Source organism: Eschscholzia californica, unplaced genomic scaffold (assembly GCF_041429995.1).
Source record: "Eschscholzia californica isolate CP2 unplaced genomic scaffold, dmEscCali1.0.p SCAF_1, whole genome shotgun sequence".
Lineage (NCBI taxonomy): Eukaryota > Viridiplantae > Streptophyta > Magnoliopsida > Ranunculales > Papaveraceae > Eschscholzia > Eschscholzia californica.
In genome coordinates, this window is record NW_028238198.1 from 27624843 (window position 1) to 27646306 (window position 21464).

The following is a 21464-nucleotide window of genomic DNA, read 5'->3' on the forward strand; positions in this document are numbered from 1 at the left end:
AAGGACCCCCACTGTGAAACAACTATTTAGGGAAGGACCCTCAACAATAAAGCTGATGGAGAGGGCAAATTTGTCAAAGGAAACTCACGTGACTGACACGCTCGCAACTTAACGGACTTTTGACGGAAAAATAAAGAATGGGGGTAACCCCTAAAGCATTATCGTTTTGGGGGTGGATCCCTAATATAGGTAAATAACTGGGGTCTATACACTAAATACCCCTTATTTTTATCTTTCTTAATGAAATGTCCGTCTTCCAAACCAGGGTATGCGGTACACTTGTGTCTAGAAGAAATTTGTATCAAGAGAACCTAAACGATCGGATGACTCAGTTCCACTGGAATTCAACAACTCTAGTTATTCTCCATCTGATCATTTTCTTCTTCTTATTCCCTACAGGTATATAACCTCCTTAATTTTAATAAGCCGTTTTCAATTCTTAATAAATCCTAATTAGGGTTTACCCCCAATTTAGATTACCTTATCTTCTATCTCTTGATCGATTCAATGATGATATTAATTGTAAAATCAACATGTTATCAAGACGAAAAAACTGTTAGTGAACCCTTTAAACTCAGATTTCCATGATCTCTTGATCGATTCAATGATGATATTAATTGTAAAATCAACATGTTATCAAGACGAAAAAACTGTTAGTGAACCCTTTAAACTCAGATTTCCATGATTTGTAGTATATATATATATATATATATATATATATATATATATATATATATATTGAGGATGAATTAAGAAAATTTAGCCAGAGAGTTGAATCAGTTCATAAGTTGATATACTAGGGTTTTTAGGTAACTAGCTATGCTCATAAATTGAAGTTCAGATTCATGTGGCAAGGAAACTTATTCCTGTTGATTTTCTTGTCATTCTAATATGAGATTTGAGAATGGTATTAGTTTATTTCCTTAAGTAATATTTAAAATCCGAACTCTAAATTGACTGAAGTCAGGTCTCCTAATGTTTGTTTTTGTCTGACTCATTTGAACCGCTAATTTGGGTTGACTTTTTTGGGTCAATTTGAGTCAGATGATTCAGACCATGAGAAGAAAAAAAAACACCATATTAACTGACTTAGTTTCTCGTGAGTGTTGTTATTTATTTGGCAGGAATCTTCTCAGCAGGAATTGTTACACTTGAGTCTATTGAAATATTTACCACCCATGAGATTTTCGATGGCAAACCCGAAGTCTACTTTCGTTGTCGAGGAGAGAATATGACATTCTTACCTGATGTTAAGGAAAAGAGCTCTTTGTATACTTTCAAGGGTGATGAGTCCTGGCAGGTTTGTCTTAAGCTCTAAATCCCCATTATTATAACGAAATATGGTATAAGAAGACGTATTGGAATGTTTAAGAAAAGCCATAACTACGTTTTGTTTGACGATTTTATAAGTTTCTTTAGCTTTAAATTTATTTCTAGAGAGGTGAATGCAGATTATATCATTTTTATGAAGCAAGGGGTTTCTCTTCCAAAGATTTCACTTTCCTTTGCGAAGCTCTAGAGTTGAGTAATTGATTCTCGTAGATTTGTTTGTTTCCTCGGGTTTCTTGCCTTTCATTGTCTTTTCGGTTTTTAGGGTGGTAGAGCGGTCTGTGTCAATCTGCTAGAGTTTGTCCTTCGGGGTTCGTTATAACTCTATCCCAATTCTTCATATATGTATTTGTCTATTAAAATAAGAGGAAGATTATTTCTTTATTAATGTGATATGATTAGAAGTGTTAATCATCAAGTGAATCTTAAACTAAAATTCAACTTTTTTCTACTAGAGCCTTAAGTTGAAAACGGTTTTACATTTTAACCCCATTGAATTCAAATCCTGGGCTTTGCCCTCACTGTAATGCTTTTGCGGTACCTTAAACCACTTTTTCACTTGTTTGTTGACATAAATCTTGTTTCTCATCAACAACTCCACTACAACGTAGTTTGCTTTGACGAATTTCGATTACATAATGACATTTTTTTTAAATCACTCTCCTCAAAGTAATGGTTGTGTTGCTTGACTCTGTAGTAGTTTACCAATTGTAATACTTGCAGCCATTGACGGAGTTCACGAACAAGAAATGTAAGCGCTGTGGCTTCTATGAGAAGGATACCTTCAAACCTGACGACACATTCGAAGAGTGGGAGCTTTGTCCTTCCGATTTTCTGGCTCCGGATGGAAACTATGCTCGTTTTGCTTATAAGGAGTTTAATGCTACATTTTTATGTCCCCAATGTGTTCCTTTTGGGATGGGTAAGTTCTGTGGAGATTTACATTTTTGTGCTTCATATGTAGTAGCTCTTCTCACTCTATATATCTGCACTTGCTACCGTCGTTTAATTTTCTCGGATGGACCATAAAAAGAAAGTTGAAGTGTGCTAACTGCTAAATTTCGAAAATCGTATTCTTATATTGAACGTTCTCTGTCTTAATTGTTGGTACCTTTTCGGTTCTTGTAGGTTCAATCCATACTTTAGACAATGGGGAGGCGAGTAAAGGTGGAATTCCTATTGTTGAGGTTGTCTTGATCTCTCTATCTGTTTCAACTGTATCTGTTCTTGGAGCAATATTTGGCTACAAATACTGGCTCAGGAAAAAACGAGAGCAAGCTCGAATGCGTTTTGTGAAGCTTGTTTGACGATGTCAATGACATGGAAGATGACTTCGAACCCTTGACCTCTGAGGTGGAAGACTAAAGCTCTTACCACTCCAACCTTTTTGGCGTAGAACTGCTACTTGTTCATAATCTGTTTTGAATTTTTGTTCTATTCGAGTGTATATATAGAAATTCTTGAAACTTATGAACAGGTTGATCATGTGACTTATTTCCGATTTGCCAAAACAGATTGATCATGTTCAAACTCAACTGTGACTTATTTCCGATTTACCAAAACAAAGAAATTTTCCGAAGTATAAATTTTTTTGGGTGGAAGAAATATTGGTACTCTTTTTTTCTTCCAAACATCCACCCACCCCTTCTTTTGTTCTTCCAAACATGTCAATCAGATAAAGATAACACCTCAAGCTAACTCAAACTTCAAAAAAAAAAAAAAAAAATCAGCTAACTCAAACCGTTAATTTTGGTAACTTCCTAATCAGATCAGCCATATATTTATTCCATATCACAAGAAAATCACACATCAAGCTGACACACGACCCAGAGTTGAAATGTATCTACATCTTTTAGGGTCAGGCCCGGCCCTGGGCCCAAAGCAGGCAAAGCCTCGCTTTGGGCCACCACAATTTGGGGGCCTCTAAACTAGAAAAGTTTTAACCTTTTATACATTCTTGTAACAGATTTTAGGGGCCCCCGCACATGTTAACCAATAGAATGGGCCACACTTTTTGGGCCATTCTCATTGTTAAGTAACTAAACCCTAGTATTTGCCCCAACTTTTATTCTGTCTCCCCTTATCCTTTCTTCCCAACTCCAAGTTATGACCAAACCCAGGCGATTCTTCAAGCCACAACCCAATCTTTTCTTCATTATTCTTTCAATTCCAATGACAAACTACCAACGAAAGTACCAAATCATCACACAACACAACTACACAAGCAACTAACTCACTAACTCTTACTCTTTCTCTTTCTGCAACTAATTATGGTTCTTAAGTGTTTCTTTTTGTTTATTTTATTTATATCCGTAATAGTTATTATTGTTGTTATTATTAAGACTAGGTGAACACAACGTATAAGGACTTGGTAAATGGTAAATCTCTTCTAGTTAATGTCATTGTAAGTATAAAAAGAGTTGAGAAAGATATAATCTATGAATATAATCAATAAATTAGATCAAGTTCTCTTTTTTATTTTGCGAAAAAACCGAGTGACCTGTTATAATATGTAGGAATATCATCATCGTTATCATTATCATTATCATTAGTATTAATTTGTTATCATTTGCAATATTAATATACATAGGGAGCAACCCATGTCACACCTCAAACTATGTACCCCTAGACATATTTAAGCATAGGTCATTCCCAAACAATAGTTGGGATGTAGTAATGACTTTAAAACCTTGTAAGCACACTTTTAAATGGAATCAACCTTCTTTCTTCCTTAGATTACTACAAGAATTGGGCGGATCGACTTGGTCTACTTAGTTTGACACAAATAGGATAATGTAATTAGTTAACCGTTAGATGCATTATAAGATTTATTAGGAGATGATTCTGAAATGGTAATCAGAGTATCCTCACTTGAAATCGACAAGATAATCTCAGTAGCAACCAAATTTTTTTTACAAATAAACGTTTGTGTAAGAATCATGAAAAACGTAAAGGGCCACGTTCTGGTAACTCGCTTCGGGCCTCCAAAATGTCAGGGCCGGCCCTGTTTAGGGTTTAAGTAAATTGTAAGCAAAAGTCAAGCGGATCATCCATCATTGAAGACATCCTTTCTATCATCAAAATTCCAACCACATTTTTCTAGGTTCTTCATTCCAACCACGCAGGTAATTTATCACTTCATCCATTCACTCTCTAAAATTTCTTATTTGACAGGTTTTATTCAGATTTCATCCGTTTTATATGGATATATTAGCAATTAATGCGTAGTTATTTCCCCCCAAATTAAGATTATCTTTTTTGTTTTAAGAAATCACTCAAATGGATTCTCAATTTTGATTTACAATCTCAGATTGGAGATCGGGGAACCGGTTGAAAAAGGATTTTACAGGTGAATCGACAGTTTTGAGTAGAAAAGAAAAACCCAGCTATGACAGGAAGAGAAACGTCATCTTCTTCCATTGAACATAAGGCTTATGCGAGGGTGGGTCTTCTTGGAAACCCTAGTGACGTTTATTTTGGTCGTACAATTTCATTCAGCCTTGGGAATTTCTGGGCATCTGTTCGTTTAGAGCCATCTGAAGATCTCATTATTCAGCCTCATCCAACTTATGATCTTGTTCAGTTTAAAAACCTAGATCATCTGGTTAGTTTATCTGATTTTGTTATATGATTCTGTTTTGGTTTTGTTGGCAATGGAAATACATCGATCTGTTTATCACCTAGGGATGGTTTGTTTTTTCCCAAGTCAGATATGAAATCATCTGACTCACGGTTGAATTGAGGAGTGTGTGCAATGTGAATCTGGCTCGTGGTGTGCGACAGTGCGAGTCATCCGGCTCACTTTGATTGATGTTGGGTCCATTTGAGTCAGACGGGCCAGATTTAGACAGTGAAAAAAAAACACCACTTGTGCATACTATATCTTAAACCTTTTTTTTCTTTTTTAGTATACAAACAGTGTTTATCCATTACTACAGGTTAATAGGTTGGAAAATGAAGGTTACTATGGAGGAGTTAGATTGCTCATGGCCATTTGCAAGGTTTTCCACAAACATTGTCGTGAAAACAACATCAAGCTTCACGGTGGGAATTTTACTTTGTCTTACGATACCAATATCCCTCGCCAGGTACGATTCTGCATGTTTTGGAGGATTTTTGGTTCTTACACCCCCATTTATCAATTTTGTTATAAGTATTTTGTATCGATGAATGGTTCTTGACCGTTGATAGCTTAGTTTGATGACAATTATTGTTGTAGCGACTCATTTTAATTTTGTGTTTGCTCTTTAGATCTAGCCCCGAAAGATTGATTGTCGTCTTTTTCTCAATGTGCCCCCAAGTCTAGAAAACCAAATGTTAGATGTTGAAGGTAAAGTGCGCAAATTAGGTTTCATGAAAGGATCCTTGTGGTGAGCGAAAGTCAATGACATCATTTTTTATTGAACACCAAAAAACAGCCAATTCTAGTCAAGTGTTACCGTGTCTGACTATGATTTATGAATGCAAGAATCAGCGGAAACATAATCAAGAACATAACTTGTGCGAAAGATTCCTTCATGCATAAAGATCAATGCTTTTTTATATCTGCAAATAACATTTCTACCATTAGGGATAGGGATAAAATGACTTATATGATGCGTTCGCGTCCAACTAATGCATATTTAGCTTCTCATTTTTTTTGTAAACTCAAAACATATTTAGCTTCTCATTTGGTACCCATCAGTTATTATAGATTGTGGTCTTCATTGCAATGAATGGTTGAAAAGCCTTATGTTTTGATATTTCAGACGGGACTATCAGGCTCCAGTGCTATTGTTTGTGCTGCCCTAAATTGCTTCCTTGATTTCTACAACGTTAAGCATCTGATTAGCACAGAAATCAGGCCTAACTTAATTCTAGAGGCAGAAAAACAGCTTGGTATTGTTGCCGGACTCCAAGATCGCGTTGCTCAAGTGTATGGGGGGCTCGTTTATATGGTAATGATAACTCGAAAGTCAGAACAACAGTTCAAAAGAAATTCAGATGGTAAATTAATTTAATGACGACCTTTTGTAAGTTAAATTGTGTCGTCTTTGTAGGATTTTGACAAAGACTCCATGGATAGGCTGGGGCATGGCCTGTATACTCCAATGGATATCAGTCTTCTTCCTCCTCTCCATCTCATTTATGCTGAAAATCCAAGTGATTCTGGAAAGGTAATTTTTCTCAAAAAAATCACTTCTTTAGTTCTTCGGGTAGCTCTATTACCAATCTTTGTATCAACTTCATCTTTTCACTTTAGACGATGTGTCCTTTCTGACCTTTCGTACTTCTCTAAAGCTAAAGTAATTAAGAAAGTCTAAGATATGCTCATAACCTAGTTTTGATAATGCAGGTACATAGTAGTGTTCGAAAGAGGTGGCTTGAAGGTGATGAAGTCATAATATCATCAATGAATGAGGTTGCAGATGTAGCTTTGGAAGGTCGAACTGCCTTGCTTGAAAAGAACTACACTAAATTTGCAGATCTTATGAACCGTAATTTTGATCTTCGAAGGTAAGTACCTGTACCTCAAAAAAGATTGATAATACGTATCGAAGTGTTAAATGCACTTTAAAGTTTAGAACTGAAGTGAACTTGTTTGAACTTTGAACCAAGGAATGAAACTTCCCGAAATTTCACCGAAATTTCGCGAAACGTTTCCTAAAATGAGATTAGGTGCACGAAATAACACTTACAACTATTTCCTGCATAGTTTCCACCGACATGATCGAAATTTCCACCGAAGTTGTTTGAAATATCGAAATTTCCACCGACATGATGGAAATTTCGACCGACATAGTAGAAATCTAGCAAAAAAACGGGAGAAACTAATACTAGAAACATATCCATTTCTTCTTCTTTTTCATCTTCATTTCTCTAAGATCTCTCTTGATTTTTATGTTATGTTTTCCATGGTTTTTAAATCTATTTGAATGATTTACGCCTTGACTTAACTGCCTAAAGTGATTTTTTTTTTTTTTGAAACTTAGAATGAATATATTAAAGGAGAAAAAGCTATATACAGAGAGAGGGGTGGCTTAAAGCGGATATCTCACGACATCCAAGCCTCCCAATGAACTACAACATCTAGATAAGATACAATCTTAAACTTATCAATTCTCCTAACCCATGAGAAAATAGTTCCCTTAACGTCTTCAATTCTGCCTAAATTGATTTTATCTTAGAAACACCTCTAATATAACTGCGTAATTGACGATACCTTCTCAAACTAACATAGTTTGTTAATTATTATCAGTAAGAATGCTATCTTTTGGGTGTTATAGCCAAAAAATTATTCAATTTACCCCCGGAAGTAACTGTGTAATTGCTAATACTCCCTCAAACTAATAGATAATGTTAAACATCATTTTTATGCATCATTACGGTTTAATAATCTTGTTATACATAATTGCATCATATTTCTATCATTTCTGTAGATTTGTAAGATTTCCACACTGACCGAAACATTTCTACGAAACGTTTCCACTTTTGGACCGACCGAAATTTCCACCGAAACCGAAATTTCATTCCTTGCTTTGAACTAGACAAATCTTGTGGTGATCAGACTCCTTTAAGGTCGATGGTGGATCTGAACTCAGACCAACCATATAATATGCTTTTGAAAACATAGACACGAATATTTTTTACCATATCCTATATTCTGTAGATTGTTTCACTGCAAATCATTTGTTACTAAAGTTTGATTTGGTGATCAGACGAATGTTTGGAGATGCTGCCCTTGGTGCAATGAACATAGAGATGGTGGAAGTGGCGAGAAGAATAGGCGCTGCATCAAAGTTCACCGGAAGTGGAGGAGCTGTAGTTGTATATTGTCCAAATGGGTCTTCACAAGTAAAGCTTCTTGAAGATGCCTGCCACAAAGCGGGTTTTATAGTTCAGCCGGCTATAGTTGTTCCGTCTTTTATAAACCACGGTATGGATGCCAAAACCCAAGGTCCTTGTAAAAAAGATGAGTAATAACTCCTGCTATTTTTCTCTCTGATTTCATCTCTTCTTACTGTTCTGAACTCTTTATAGTTTATACCCAGCACTGTTTGACACTTGTTCTTTAATTTGGTTAATAAAGCAATTGAGTTTTCCTCTTTAAAATTGCAAATTGTTTCGAGTAGTATTCACAATGGCCTGTGTTGTGGTGGGTCGGCACATTGCGGACCTGACAGCCATCTTCCAAAAAAGGGTGATGTCGTGGGCAGATAAGAGAGACCATCTTACGTTTAGCATTTTCTATGTCTTTGGCTGGAATTAGATGGCAGATGAGAGAAGAATTGGTATATTCTTGGAGTTCTGTTTAATGTGTCATCCTATAGATCTTGCCTTCTTGCAAATGTGAATTTTGATACCTGAAGATTTTGAAAAAGAAATCATATTTCTTTTTGGGGACAAATCCATCACAGAATGGAAGACATCGTCCCTTTGAGATTAAACCAAACCTATTTTCTATCTAGTGTCGTCCCCCTGGAAAAATTTGGGATAGCTAACACAGATGTTGGGTGTTATCAGTCCTGTCACTGTGAACACTTCAGAGAAACATTCCAGGTCGACTCTTCTAAAAATAGGGTTGGCTGCGGGTTTGGTTTATAGTTTCCGGTGATTAAAGTAAGGTTCCAACCTGAAATTAGATTCCAAACATATTATATCCAACTCTATTTTTGTTCCACACAGACATTATTTTAAATTGTGCATCTGCTTATATGCACAACTGGAAGATTTTTTATTGTACAATAAAGTAAAAGTCAATCACATTTATGTTAATGAACTATTGATTTGCATAAGATGTAAAATGCATGCATCTACCATTAGGTGATAATGTGATACTCAAAAGAAATTTTTATATACATTGTAAATTTGTAATATGCAATTATATGTATGCGTTAAAGCAGTCAATTTTTGCTGATGTGGAAGTCGGCTAAGAGCAACTCCAATGTGGGGCTCGAGCTCCCAATTTTGGGAGCCCCTGGATTTTGGGAGCCCCGGGGCTTTTCACAACTCCAACGTTGGGCTCCCAAGAGGGGCTCCCAAATCTAAAATATGCACATGTGTGGTGTATGTGTGTGAGGGTTGTGTTTTAATTTTCAACTATAAATTATTAATTTCAAATATAAAATTGAAATTTAATATTATGTTAGAGAGAGAAGGAATTTTGAAAAGATGAAAAAAAATTAGAGAAATGATTGGAAAAACAAATTTAAAACAATTTATATTTTTTGAAAAAAAATTTAGTTTAAAAAAAAAAAAATTAAAAAATTAAAAAAAAACTAAATAAGTGGGGTGGATCCCCTTTTTAAGGGATCCACCCCAAATATGGCCGTTGGGAGACCCCCAACGGCCATATTTGGGGCTGGGAGCCCGGGAGCTTGGGGCTCCCAGCCCCGGGGCTCCCAGCCCCACCGGGAGCCCAGCCCCGGGGCTCCAGGGTTGGAGGGATGGGGCTGGGGGCTGGGGCTCCCAAATTCAAATTGGGAGCCCCAGCCCCCAATACGTTGGAGCTGCTCTAACTAGTGACTTCTTCCTTATAAACATTTATTATTTGGATTTTTTTATCTAACCTCAAATATTTATGGCCAGCGCTTTGGGAAAAACTAAATAGTTTTCGGGGTGTGAAGACTTGGTCAATTTTGTTGACAATTTTATTTAGGGGAAAGCAACATAGCTTCTCCACCTCAACTCTCTCTCTCCACCTCATCTCACTCTCTCTCCACCTCACCTCGCCTCTTTATCTTCTCCGATTAGGTCGCCGGCCGGCGACCATGAAAAAAAGAAATTCACTCTCTCTCTATAAACTAACAGACCGGAGCTGGTATGTTCTTCAACAGACCGGAACTCTGGCGAAGGGAAACCCCTTCGCCGGAGTTTCTAGAGAGAGAGAGAGTGAAATATATTTTTTTTTTCATGGTCGCCGGTCGGAAAATCGGAGAAGACAAAGAAGTGAGGTGGAGAGAGAGTGAGGTGAGGTGGAGTGTTTTTTTTTATCTCCCCTTAAAATTTCTAAAAAACTACATATTCCCTTTAAAATTTCACACCCCGGAAACTATTTAACTTTCCCCAAAGCGCTGGCCATATTTATACATGTTAGAGTGGTGTACTTGAAATCATAAAAATAAATTACCATTTTTTTCTTTTGCATTAATGAACTGGGAGTAAAGAGCCCCACCCAAAAAAATAACTACAAGTCAAGGAGCAGCAGAAAAACGAGAGTGCTACTACATGTACAAAGTCCTTGACAAAATTCTTGACTTAATAACTCATTTTCACTAAAAGACAAAAATTCATCAAAGTTCCTTAAAGTTTAACTTTGATCGGGACCGTTCACTTAACATTTTGTCTTTATACACTTAGCATTTCCCAAAAAAAACAAACAAAATACAATTCAATGACCCTTGGGCCAACCATCCTTGTTATCTTTTATGATTTGAGCTAAGTCATGAGACAGGCAAGAGGGATCTAGCTCCATAGGTCGACAGATCAAAAAATGAGCCCAAATACCTCTAATCTTCGTCCAAACACGGCATACATTCCGTGAAGGTTGAAACATCAAAGTTAGTCAAAAGAGAGCACACCACCATAGAGTCAGAGGCAACAACCTTGGTGCAATGGAGCTTGACAACAAGCTCCAGACCCAACACCTCTCCCTGAAGTTCGTAGAGAAGAATAAACTCCCTCACAGCTGAACTAGAACCCAGAGCCAGGACATCACCGTATGAGTTTCTCAGGGGAGTTCCAAACTCAGCCGAGCTGTTATCCAGAGACCCATCCGAGCTATTGATAATGAGTGGGGGGTCCATATGAACCCCCTAACCTGACTAGCTTGACATTCAAGTTCCATCTATCAACAAATGTGGCATCGAAATATTAACTTGAAGCCTACCTTTCCAGGCAGCCACTTTGATCCTAACCTCGACCACGATGGTGTTGAAGATGGCTGCAGCAGTGCTAGCTTTATGCTGAAAACTCCAACATTCCTCTCTTGAAATTTTCGATGAACAAACCAATCAAAGTGGACCGAACTTAATATCGTATCTAGATCTTCATCAAATATTCTTTTTTATATTTTCAGATTAAAAACAGTCGACAATGTGCGGTCATTCACCCACAAAAACAGACTGGTTGTATGTTCCATTGGTGATATAAAAAAAGTTGGATTAATTATTTTTTTTAGTTTTTTTATCTCATAGATTTTGTAAGTTATTTTCTAAAACTATGTGTCGAAAATTTGTTTAAATTGTTAAAAAATAGTATCGATATCTCGTACACATACGTCATACACGTACAAACACAAGTTAAAATTGTGTGTAGAGAGATTATACACCTAAAGATACAAATTAAATTTATAGTCTCTAAATTTTTGAGACTCTTCACATTTAAAAATTTAGAGGGCTGAAAATTTTAGAGACTCTATAAACAAGATTGAATTTCAACATTTGGCTGAAAAAAAAGATTGAATTTCAACATAAACACGAGCACAAACATGGGCGGCAAAATTCAGGCAAATGCGGCAAAACAATAAAAAATTGAAAATTTGGATGCCGAAATGGTTCAAACAAAAACACAATTCTCCCGCCTTTGCCACCTCATCGATCCTGTACAAATTATTAGTATAATCTCACCGTTCATTCATTATTTATCAACGTCCCAAAACTCGGAAAATCATTTCACCTGGATCGACGTTACAACTAAAACCAGTTTCTCTCACTATAAAAACCAAACGAAGCTAAATTGACCATCATTCTTTTCTCTCTCTATTTCATCGGTAATCAAATTTTCCCAATTTCAGGTTAGGGTTTCATCTCTCTTCCTCATTTCAAATTAGGGTTTCAGTTCTTAACAACAAAATTACTAGTATTCATTTTAATCGAGTAATTACTATCTGTTTCTGAAAATCTTATTTACTAATTTGCCTTTTAAATCTTAATTTGCAGAATTAATTTTGAGCGTTTGTGAATCAAAATGTCTGGTCGTGGAAAGGGAGGAAAAGGGTTAGGAAAGGGAGGAGCAAAACGTCATCGTAAAGTTCTTCGTGATAACATTCAAGGTATAACAAAACCAGCAATTAGAAGATTAGCAAGAAGGGGAGGTGTGAAACGAATCAGTGGTTTGATCTATGAAGAAACCAGAGGAGTTCTTAAGATCTTTTTGGAAAATGTTATTCGTGATGCTGTAACTTACACTGAACACGCTAGGAGGAAGACTGTTACCGCCATGGATGTCGTTTATGCTTTGAAGAGACAAGGAAGGACTTTATATGGGTTTGGAGGTTAGGGTTTTTTTTTTGTTTGCCAAAAGTCTTGCTGTCAAGAAAAAAAAGTATGGATGAAAATTAGGGGTTAGGGTTTCTGTTCTTGGGTAATTTTCTTTCTTAGGTTGATTTCTGAAAAATTAGAGCTTGTGATGTAATTAGTGTCATCTTCTTGTTATGGGTTGTTTTGAATCTTGTAATCAAGGTTAATGGTTGATTTGGAATTAAGTAACACTTCTGTCCTTGTTGCAGTATTTTTTTATTTTTTCTTTAAGTTTTAAGCAATTAACTTGGGTTAGCCATATGAAAAACCAGCACCACCACTGTGTTTGCCACCGCAACCACCACCACTACATTGGCCACCGCAACCACCACTACCATTGGCCACCGCAACCACCACTACCATGTGCAAGATTCAAGGAATTTGGTTAATTTAGCATGGGCTTGACTTGTGGAGATCTCATCCCTACAAGTAGGTTCTCTATCTTAGTTGAGATTCCCCAAGGGACCGTCCATTCTGTGGATGTGAGGAAATCAACCAATGATTTAGAATCTCCTTCAAGGGACCTCATTGTCAAATGTCTTATAACTTGTTTTCTAAGTTATCAACTTGAATTAGAAAGTACAAAAATAAATTACTAAAACACTATTCCTAAACCTAAGTTACAAAAACAAATCAAAGCAAATAGAGTGATGCCTGCAACATAGTTGGAACTTGGATGGATGGACAAAAGAACTTCTGTAAACAACTAGTTGAATTCCTTAATTTAGAGTCACTCTATTCTAAGAACTTGAAATTGGTTAAACCCCCCATTGAGATGGTCCCTAATCGAGATTGCAAGAAGGAAAAAAATGTTGAGCCCCCCTTCTAAAGCGAAGGGTTTCGTAGAAGGAAACTTCATCCCTTCACAAAATTATGGTGATGGGAGAGAGGAGAGGACGAGGATGAGAGAGAAATGGCGAAGATGAGAGGAAAAAGAGTAGAGACTAACATGGTGTGTAGTGGTCAGAGTGGTGGTAGCCGGACGTGATAGAGAAGGTGGTAGCATAGAGAAAAGGAATATTAAATCAAGTCCTGGGTTCTCCTAATTCCTAAATCAATTGGAGTCAATTTTTTCTTTCTTGCAAAAATTGGAGTCAAATTTGATCGAGGAAGCTTGTAATATGGTTCACCCAAAAATTATCTTCTTATCCCAAAATTCGTATAACCACAACCGTAACAGTATTTCTATAGGGGCGGCCTTGTAAATATCCCACAAGAGCAGGTGCTAAGAGTTAAAACTGAAAGCATGATCCCCCATAGGCAAGAAGTAGTGGGGACAATCGTGATCCTCTAAGTGACGAGCTCGTGTGACCACGGGAGTAAATGGGAGCACGGGGGTGCTCATGTACCGTCTTTTCCAGGGGAAAAAAACTTCCAAAAAGGACAAAACCGATATAGTACTAATTAATACTCCTACTTAAAGACCGAGAGAGAATGAGTGAAACCGCGGAAAATACTTTTCTCATCTCTCTTTCCTTTCCAATCAATCTTCATACTCCATTTTCCTTCCTCTTTTCTCTCCTTCTTCTGTTCTTTTCAGATTCTCATCTCATTTTCCTTAACGCTATCAATTTCTCTGTCATCATCAGGTAATCTTCCTTCATCTTTTTGGTCTATGATTCACACGTTCTCTCTCTCTAGTCTCTACCGACTACTGCTAGTCTATTTTGACTTGGAGTTTTCAGTGAAAATCAAGTTAAAATTCAGAGATCTAGATTTATTGATGTATAATTCTTGAATTGTTTGTTAGGGTTTATTCAAACTGGTTACTTCTTCTTTGAGCCTCTCTATCCTTAAGTTATTTTCTTATCTTGATCTAGTTCTATTGTATTAACTTGATATTTATCGGACATCGATCTTTGTTAACAAATTCAAAAATTGGAAATTTCAAGTTCAATTTGTGTAGGTTTATTGCGAATTGGGTTTTTGTTAAATATAACTAATTAGGTTAACTCTGATGTGTATGAAACACTATGAATATGGTCCTTGTTGGCGGTTTGCTTTCTTATTCAAGGATTCAACAATAATATGATCTAGATTGGGTTTCGGTGAAGTCGAAAAATAAATGATGTATCTTTCAGATTCAGAATTTACTTGTTTTTTTAATTTGCTTTATCCATGCTTCGCTGACCAATTTCCTTAACCATTTGTTTCATAGAGTTCTTCAATCTTTTTTTCGGGTTCTAAATATGTTATATTCTCTGCAATATTTACATCAGGGGCACAATGGAATTGGTGGTAGCTAACCGGATATAGCAATTCTTACGTTCTGGCATAGTTTGAATAATTTGGGGTTGATTTATATGTGGAAAACAAATTAAGTGCGAAAATTACCAGGCACGATAACCATTTAGGGTTCTACACACAATTGTTCACAGTGTTTTCCTAAACGTCGTTCTATAGAAATTCGAAGACATGCCGCTCTCGGGAAATGAAGAGGTTTTTTTTGCTCTCTTTTTATGTAACACTAGATACCATTAAGGAGTTGTACATTATTTTGTATTTATCTTCTTGAGTATTTATTATTTCATTTTCCATTGGCAGCAGGGAGTTGTTACCCATTCTTGGCACTCTAGTTATTATATTGCAGGTGTTCCTATCAAGAAAAGGAGATTCTTGTTGGTTCAACCCACATCACCTCCACCGGAGACACCATCTCCACCAGAACTGGAAGTTCAGGAGCAACAATTTATTGGTCAGTCACTGTCATCTTCAAATGCAGGTAGTCATCCAGAGATATCTGGGTTTGCTGGTAAATCTACGTGTTCACTACAGGAGAAAGGAGAAGAAAAATCGAACGGTAGTAATGGTAACTTGGTTAAGAACAGGGTTGGTTACTCTGGCCTAGGTTGTCCTGATCAGACAGTTTTTGTTTCTCAAGTGGATTCAAAATGTAAGTTTTTTCCTGAAAATACTGAACTTCAGTTGGCATCATATGGAAATCATGTTCCAGGAGTAGAGGAAACAGTGACTAGTGAAGTAGAACTTAGCTTGAGTAGACCGAGTGACAAATCCGAGTCAAGAAGTCCTGGGAACTCTGATTTGTTATTAGCTCGAAAGGTGTCTTTGCATATGCCTTCAGCTTGTGAAACTAGTGAAGGTGCATCTAGGGATCAGGAGAAATTAGATCCCCATAAATGGAACTTGGGATTGCCAAAGGTGCAATCCGGTAGCAATAGTAATGATGGAAAGTTGGAACTAAAAGACAACCCGAGTGCAAACAGGTCTCACTGGGATTTGAACACCACGATGGAGACGTGGGAGGCTTCAAAGAAAGATGCAGCTGTTGCTCTTAGAAATGGTGTTGATTTGCCTGGCAAACATGATATTAATCACGAGATAGGCTCAACAGGGATGAGTGTTAGTAAATCAGAGGGAGCCCTTGTTGGTTTAGGAAAAAACATTATTAACAAGAATGATCAGTGTTCTCTGTCAAGACCTATTGACCAACAAAATAGATCGGATGATCTCTTAGGCCTAGGCCTCTATCCTTCGGTTTCTCTTGCAAGTTTGAGACGGGAAGTTTTTGGTGTTCCAAGGGAAGTGGATACAGGGAGAGTGACCTTACTTGGAAAGCTGGTGCCAACATCCCAATTGGTTGATCAGAGAACCATTAAATCTCAAGGATCTGATGAGGGTAGGAGACTAGATTCTGTAGCAGAAGCTGGCTGTCCGAGGAAAGTAGATTTAAGAAGTGTGGTGTTACCCGAAAAGCTGGCGTCAGCATCCAAATTGGTTGATCATAGAATTGTCAAATCTGAACAATCTGATGAGGTTAATAGGTTAGAATCTGTAGCAAAAGTTGACTGTCTAAAAATGAGTGATATTGTAAAATCTGAACCATTACAGGGGAATCGCGAGGAGCCACATAAACTATCTAATACTGGGCATATGAAATCTGAAGACCAAAGAGCTGTAAAATCTAAAGTTCAGGGAAGTAGTGAAGAAAACCTCAAGAGAGTAGAGAAAATATCAGAGCAAGCAGGAGGTTTACATAAACCATTTCAGGGGTGTTCTGAGAAACCAAATAACTCTGCTCATATGATACCTGTAGTCCAAAGGGCTGTGAAATTTGAACCAGGTCAGGAAAGTAGCGAGGATGTTGAAGAAAACCTTAAGAGAGTAGAACAAATATCAGAGCAAGCAGGGGTTTCACATGAACCATTTCAGGGGTGTTTGGAGAAACCAAATAGTACTTGTCATATGATATCTATAGTTCAGAGGGCTGTGAAATGTGAACCAGTTCAAGAAAGTAGCAAGGATAGCATCAAGACACAAGGGAAAGTGTCTGTGCAAGCAGGGATTCGGACTTGTAGTGTTGAAACTCCTACTACTTCAGCTGGTCCAACCCACAACTCGGAAATATCTGTAACTAGGAAGGTGTCACATACTCTTGAGCTTTCTCCTACTGGGTTGTCTGGTATTGGGAATGTATCTGACCACTCTTCTCTGTCTCCGGTTAAAAGAATGCCTGTTTGCAGGCAAGGAGGTGAAGCAAGTAAAATCATAGGTTTTATAGTTTCAGACGCGGATACCCTTTCAGTGAATCCTGATAGAAAAGAACCAAAATCTGCTGATGATTTGCCTCATTTACATAGTAAAGAATGTCTGCATGTTGCTACTGCCGACCAATCAAAAATAAATCAGATGCAGAAGCTTGATATGAGTTCAGTTCACTCTGGAGAGGTATCTAAAAGTGGTAAGAAGGTCAACGGATCTGCACAGGAAGATCCTTCCAACGAAACCGAAAAAAAACCAGATTGTAATCATGCAATAGGCAATGGTAAGGGTACAGAGGAGACCCCAAATCTTAAGCAGGATATGGAAAATCAAGATGGAGAGGTCCGAGCTCCGATGCATAATACACCAGAAGATGGCTTTTGTGCTGAAAGAGAAGCAACATATAATGAGGATAAGAGGATTTATCTATCTAATCTTTCTGGTGAGCCCACCATTGTAAATATTCAGGATAGTGACACAAAAATGGAAAAAAAAGAAAATGCCGACTTCTTTGGACTGCATGAGAAAACAGCACTTGACAAAATGGACGATCAGGGCCACAACAATGTGGCACGTGTAGAAGAAAATCCACTAGTTGCATTGCAAAGCAGTGAGCTTGAGAAGAAATCTATCCAAGATGTTAATCCACTAAATCACACACAAAGAGATATAGAGAAAGTCGACCCCGCTATATTAGCATCTGATGGAGTAACCAGCACAAGCAAAGTAGTTACGACTAATGATGATAAAGGCGAGGCATCAGTAAGTCATGGTAAGGATGAGACAGTCAACCTGCCAGCCGACGTCAGCAGGACTAGTTCGTTTGCTGCTAGTTGTTTAGTATCTCCGAACACGGAACAATGTGTAAGCAGTGAAACAGCTAAAGAAATTAACAGTAAAGTTAACCAAAGCCGGATCATAAATTTGCCCCGGGCTACTAATGTTTCATTATCATGTACAACAAAATCGGTTCCAGAGAAGGTGTTAGCATCGCAAAGCCAAGATCGAAGATTTAATAATGAAGTACTTAGAGGTGATAAACTACAGACACGGGGGAGTAGGTGATATTTCTAATACACTTAAAAGCTGTTTATTTATATTTTTTTCATGCAATATATTTGATTTGTTTAGTTGTCTTTTCAGAGAAGGAAGGTACTTGGATTCTAAATTTGAAGGAACGAGAAATCGAAATCAGCCATTTGGAAGCTCCCGATCAGAATTTAGGTTTGCCAGAGGGAGGAGTGATTGTAAATCACGAAATATACATCGCAGATGGGATAATGATCATGAGTTTCCTACAGAACAGTGTAATGGTGGAACTAGTTTTCGGTTTTCTAAGTCTAGCACTGCTGCTTCAAGGGGCGGTAGGACTTTAGGTTGGGGACGAGGAGGGAGGAAGTTCACTGATGACGAGTCACCAAACTTCTGCCGTCGAGCCTCCAGGAGGTTGTCACCTGGAGTCGGGGGAGGGGGACCTGTGCTACGTGGTGGTCAACTTGTTTGCCGAGGTCCGGGAGATATTAGTCCAGCTAGTTTCACTGAAGAAGATCCCGATTTGATTGGATTTAGGCATGAAGAGAAGTTCATGAGGGGGTTGCCAGATGAGGTGATGGACACTGGTTTTTCACATCCCCAATCTCAATATGAGCGATTAGAGGATTCTTTTATCCGTGGAAGTAGAAGCTTTTCAGCTTTGAGGAGGAGACTTCCTCTACATATACCTGAAGTTCACTCCCAATCTCCTCCACAACTCAGACCACGCTCCCCTGGCCCCTGGACATCACCTAGAAGAAGATCTCCTAATGGGTTTGTTCGATGTCCAGAGATGGAGAGAATGGGATCTCCTCGAACTTACAGATTGGAGAGGACTAGATCTCCTCACCAACATCCTAGTTTTCCTGAAGAAATGGTTAGGAGACATGATTCCACTCCTTACATGTCTCAGAGACGTAATGAGATGAGGGGGATTGGTTCCTCAAGAGATCTCGATCATCCATCTGGCCGCACTTTGTCTAGAAGCATGAGGAGGTTCGAGATGGTAGATCCTCGAGAAAGGAGTGAAAGTGATGACTTATTCGCTGAAGGAATCCACTCTGGTAGGTTTCACGATATAGTTGGCGAAGTAGGCAATGATGGGAGACGAAAGAGCAATGAGAGACATATACCTGTCCGAGAAGCTATTTGCCCTCAATATAATGGTTCTGATGTAGTGAACTTCCGTAATCATATGGAAGATTGTCCAAGGCCTTACAGGTTTCATCCAGAAGATGCAGAGTTTCATGAGCGAGAAATTTCGAGAGGGAGAGAGTTTAAGAGAGAGAATTTGAGAGAGAGAGGGAATATCAGGAGGGCAGGGGGTTTGAGGGGAAGTGGAATTCATAGACGAATGGAAAATCGAACAGATAATGCACCTAGAACTAGAGGCATCGAAAAGCAAGAAGAAAATTACTGGCGTAATGAGCAAAGTTGGGGTGATGCTAATTATGATGCCTCCCATATGAAGAGAAGACGGTATTGATTCTGCTATTATCATTGTGACTTATCCTGGTGCTCGAGTTTTGCTTCGAAGTGGTACAAGAATTGTTTCACGTGTTGTTATCATCCATTCTCACGCAACTCATAGTACATACTTGAGAGAGTGAAAAGTAATGAAGAACAAGCGAGAATTCAGTCACGATCAATAGTGGGTTGTATTATAGAGACTTCAGTATGACGTTTGAAATTTGTTCAAAAGATCAGAATCTTACAAGTTCAAAGGTTAAAGATCGAAACATGAGTTGGTTATATATACATATTTTGAAGTTTCAATTCAAATGTCATTTTGGATTTCTTCAAAGTTCTGATTCTGTCTTCAGTGGTTAACCCAGTTTTAAACCCAGATCCAGCATAAGAACAGATGATATTCAATTTTTAGGTTCTATCACCAAGTTTTCCATCGGTCCTTTAATTTGTTCTGATCTGTATCCAACTCTGTTAATATTCTACTTGGTTAGTTAATCCGTGGGGGCTATGGTTGAAATAAGGCAAAGGCAGCTTGGTGCTGGATTTCTGTTTTCGATGCGGTAGAATGTGGATGGACATCTGATTTATACCGGGTTGATCTTTATAGGTGATACGACATGCAATACACTAACCAGAGCTATGTAAAAGAGTACAGAGTTCGATACGACATGGTTGATCTTTATAGGTGGATAAGTTTCTCTTGACACTTTTAACTCAAAATATCATAGAAGCAGATCAACTATAAAAGCTGCAGTATTTTTACGGAATGAAAAACTGGATTTCAGTTTCAGAGCATTGTTATGGTGATCAGAGATGACCTGCCAGGATGAAATATAATTCTGCTGGTTACGAGTTCTTCAGAACCCTCATTTTCAGAATGAAGTCTACAAATATAACGTAAAAGGCTTGGGTAAATGAAACAAACGGGTCGAAAATATGGGGCGAAGAAGGTTCACTTAACAAAGTTCGAGGGTGAGTGTATAGCAAAGAATACAAGTAAACTTGAAAGGTGAAAGAGAAGTAGATGATGAAGCCTCCGAACCAGGAGCTCCGATCTCGAAAGAGGAAGGTATAGGTACAAAACTGAAAGAAAAGTTAGAAATGGCAGTGAAAGTTTAGCATAACTAGATGCCATTAAATTGTTGACAGTGGAAGAAGTGAAGGAGAAAATCCTATATTTTGCCATAATAGTAATGTTGGATCACTTATTTTATCCCTTTTGATTGAAAAAATCCACTTAATAGAAGAAAGTAAGCATAGAAGAGTAACCACAATTATGTAATCTAACATCACTTCTCCCACAATTATGTAACCCAACATTACTTATTTTATGGTGACCAATATATGGACGACTAATTTTCTTATATGGACAACTATTTTATATGGACAACTAAAAAAATTACTAATTTTATATGGACAATCATTTTAAAGGGACAACACTCTATTATTTTTCACTCTTGTCCTCTATGAATTAGAGATTTTAATTGAAGTCTTCTCTCTTTTGTTCCATAAACCCTAGACTTTGTTCTTCTTCATCACCTACAAATTTGCAGAGAGAAACTAGACCTTATTTTCTGGGATCAAAATTTACTTGTCTTTTATTCCAAATAAAAAAAAACCCTAAAAATCATATTTTTGGATCAAACAACAAGCAAATCCATGAAAGACGAACATAAACTGCTCCTGTTTGTTTCGAATTCACCCACAAGAGTAGCAATCACTGCTACTGTTTCATGGCTTTTCTCTGAAACAGTAGCAGTGATATGCAGTTGTTTCGGGGGATTTGCTTCATGTTGAATCTCACATGACCTTCTGGCTTCCACTTCAAATTTACATGGAACTCCCTTACCAACA

The 21464-nt window shown here is 37.6% G+C and overlaps 3 protein-coding genes and 1 pseudogene across 5 annotated transcripts; all 4 read left to right on the forward strand.

Annotated features, from left to right (window-relative positions):
- The first annotated feature begins 258 nt into the window (after nt 1–258).
- On the forward strand, nt 259–2864 carry LOC147565688 (uncharacterized; annotated as a pseudogene). Its single transcript, XR_015230261.1, has 4 exons — nt 259–399; nt 1125–1300; nt 2053–2251; nt 2458–2864. The product of XR_015230261.1 is annotated as an uncharacterized LOC147565688 (transcript).
- LOC147565689 (glucuronokinase 1-like) lies at nt 2458–8421 on the forward strand. The gene is made up of 8 exons (XM_086652182.1): nt 2458–3186; nt 4342–4454; nt 4640–4933; nt 5268–5417; nt 6078–6266; nt 6369–6485; nt 6665–6825; nt 8028–8421. Exons 3-8 carry the CDS (start codon nt 4718–4720, stop codon nt 8287–8289), a joined length of 1095 nt encoding a protein of 364 aa, XP_086508308.1. The 5' UTR covers nt 2458–3186; nt 4342–4454; nt 4640–4717; the 3' UTR covers nt 8290–8421.
- A 3621-nt stretch (nt 8422–12042) lies between these two features.
- LOC147565690 (Histone superfamily protein) lies at nt 12043–12807 on the forward strand. Its single transcript, XM_086652187.1, has 2 exons — nt 12043–12103; nt 12249–12807. The coding sequence occupies exon 2, from the start codon at nt 12277–12279 to the stop codon at nt 12586–12588; it is 312 nt and encodes a 103-aa protein (XP_086508313.1). The 5' UTR covers nt 12043–12103; nt 12249–12276; the 3' UTR covers nt 12589–12807.
- Nucleotides 12808–13364: 557 nt separating this feature from the next.
- LOC147565691 (uncharacterized) lies at nt 13365–20860 on the forward strand. 2 transcript variants are annotated; one of them, XM_086652185.1, is made up of 4 exons: nt 13365–14197; nt 14828–15047; nt 15153–18169; nt 18252–20860. In XM_086652185.1, exons 2-4 carry the CDS (start codon nt 15024–15026, stop codon nt 19624–19626), a joined length of 4416 nt encoding a protein of 1471 aa, XP_086508311.1. In that variant the 5' UTR covers nt 13365–14197; nt 14828–15023; the 3' UTR covers nt 19627–20860. The 2 variants fall into 2 exon arrangements, with proteins under 2 accessions (XP_086508311.1, XP_086508312.1); XM_086652186.1 differs by having other exon boundaries at nt 13467–14197; nt 15156–18169.
- Nucleotides 20861–21464: the final 604 nt, after the last annotated feature.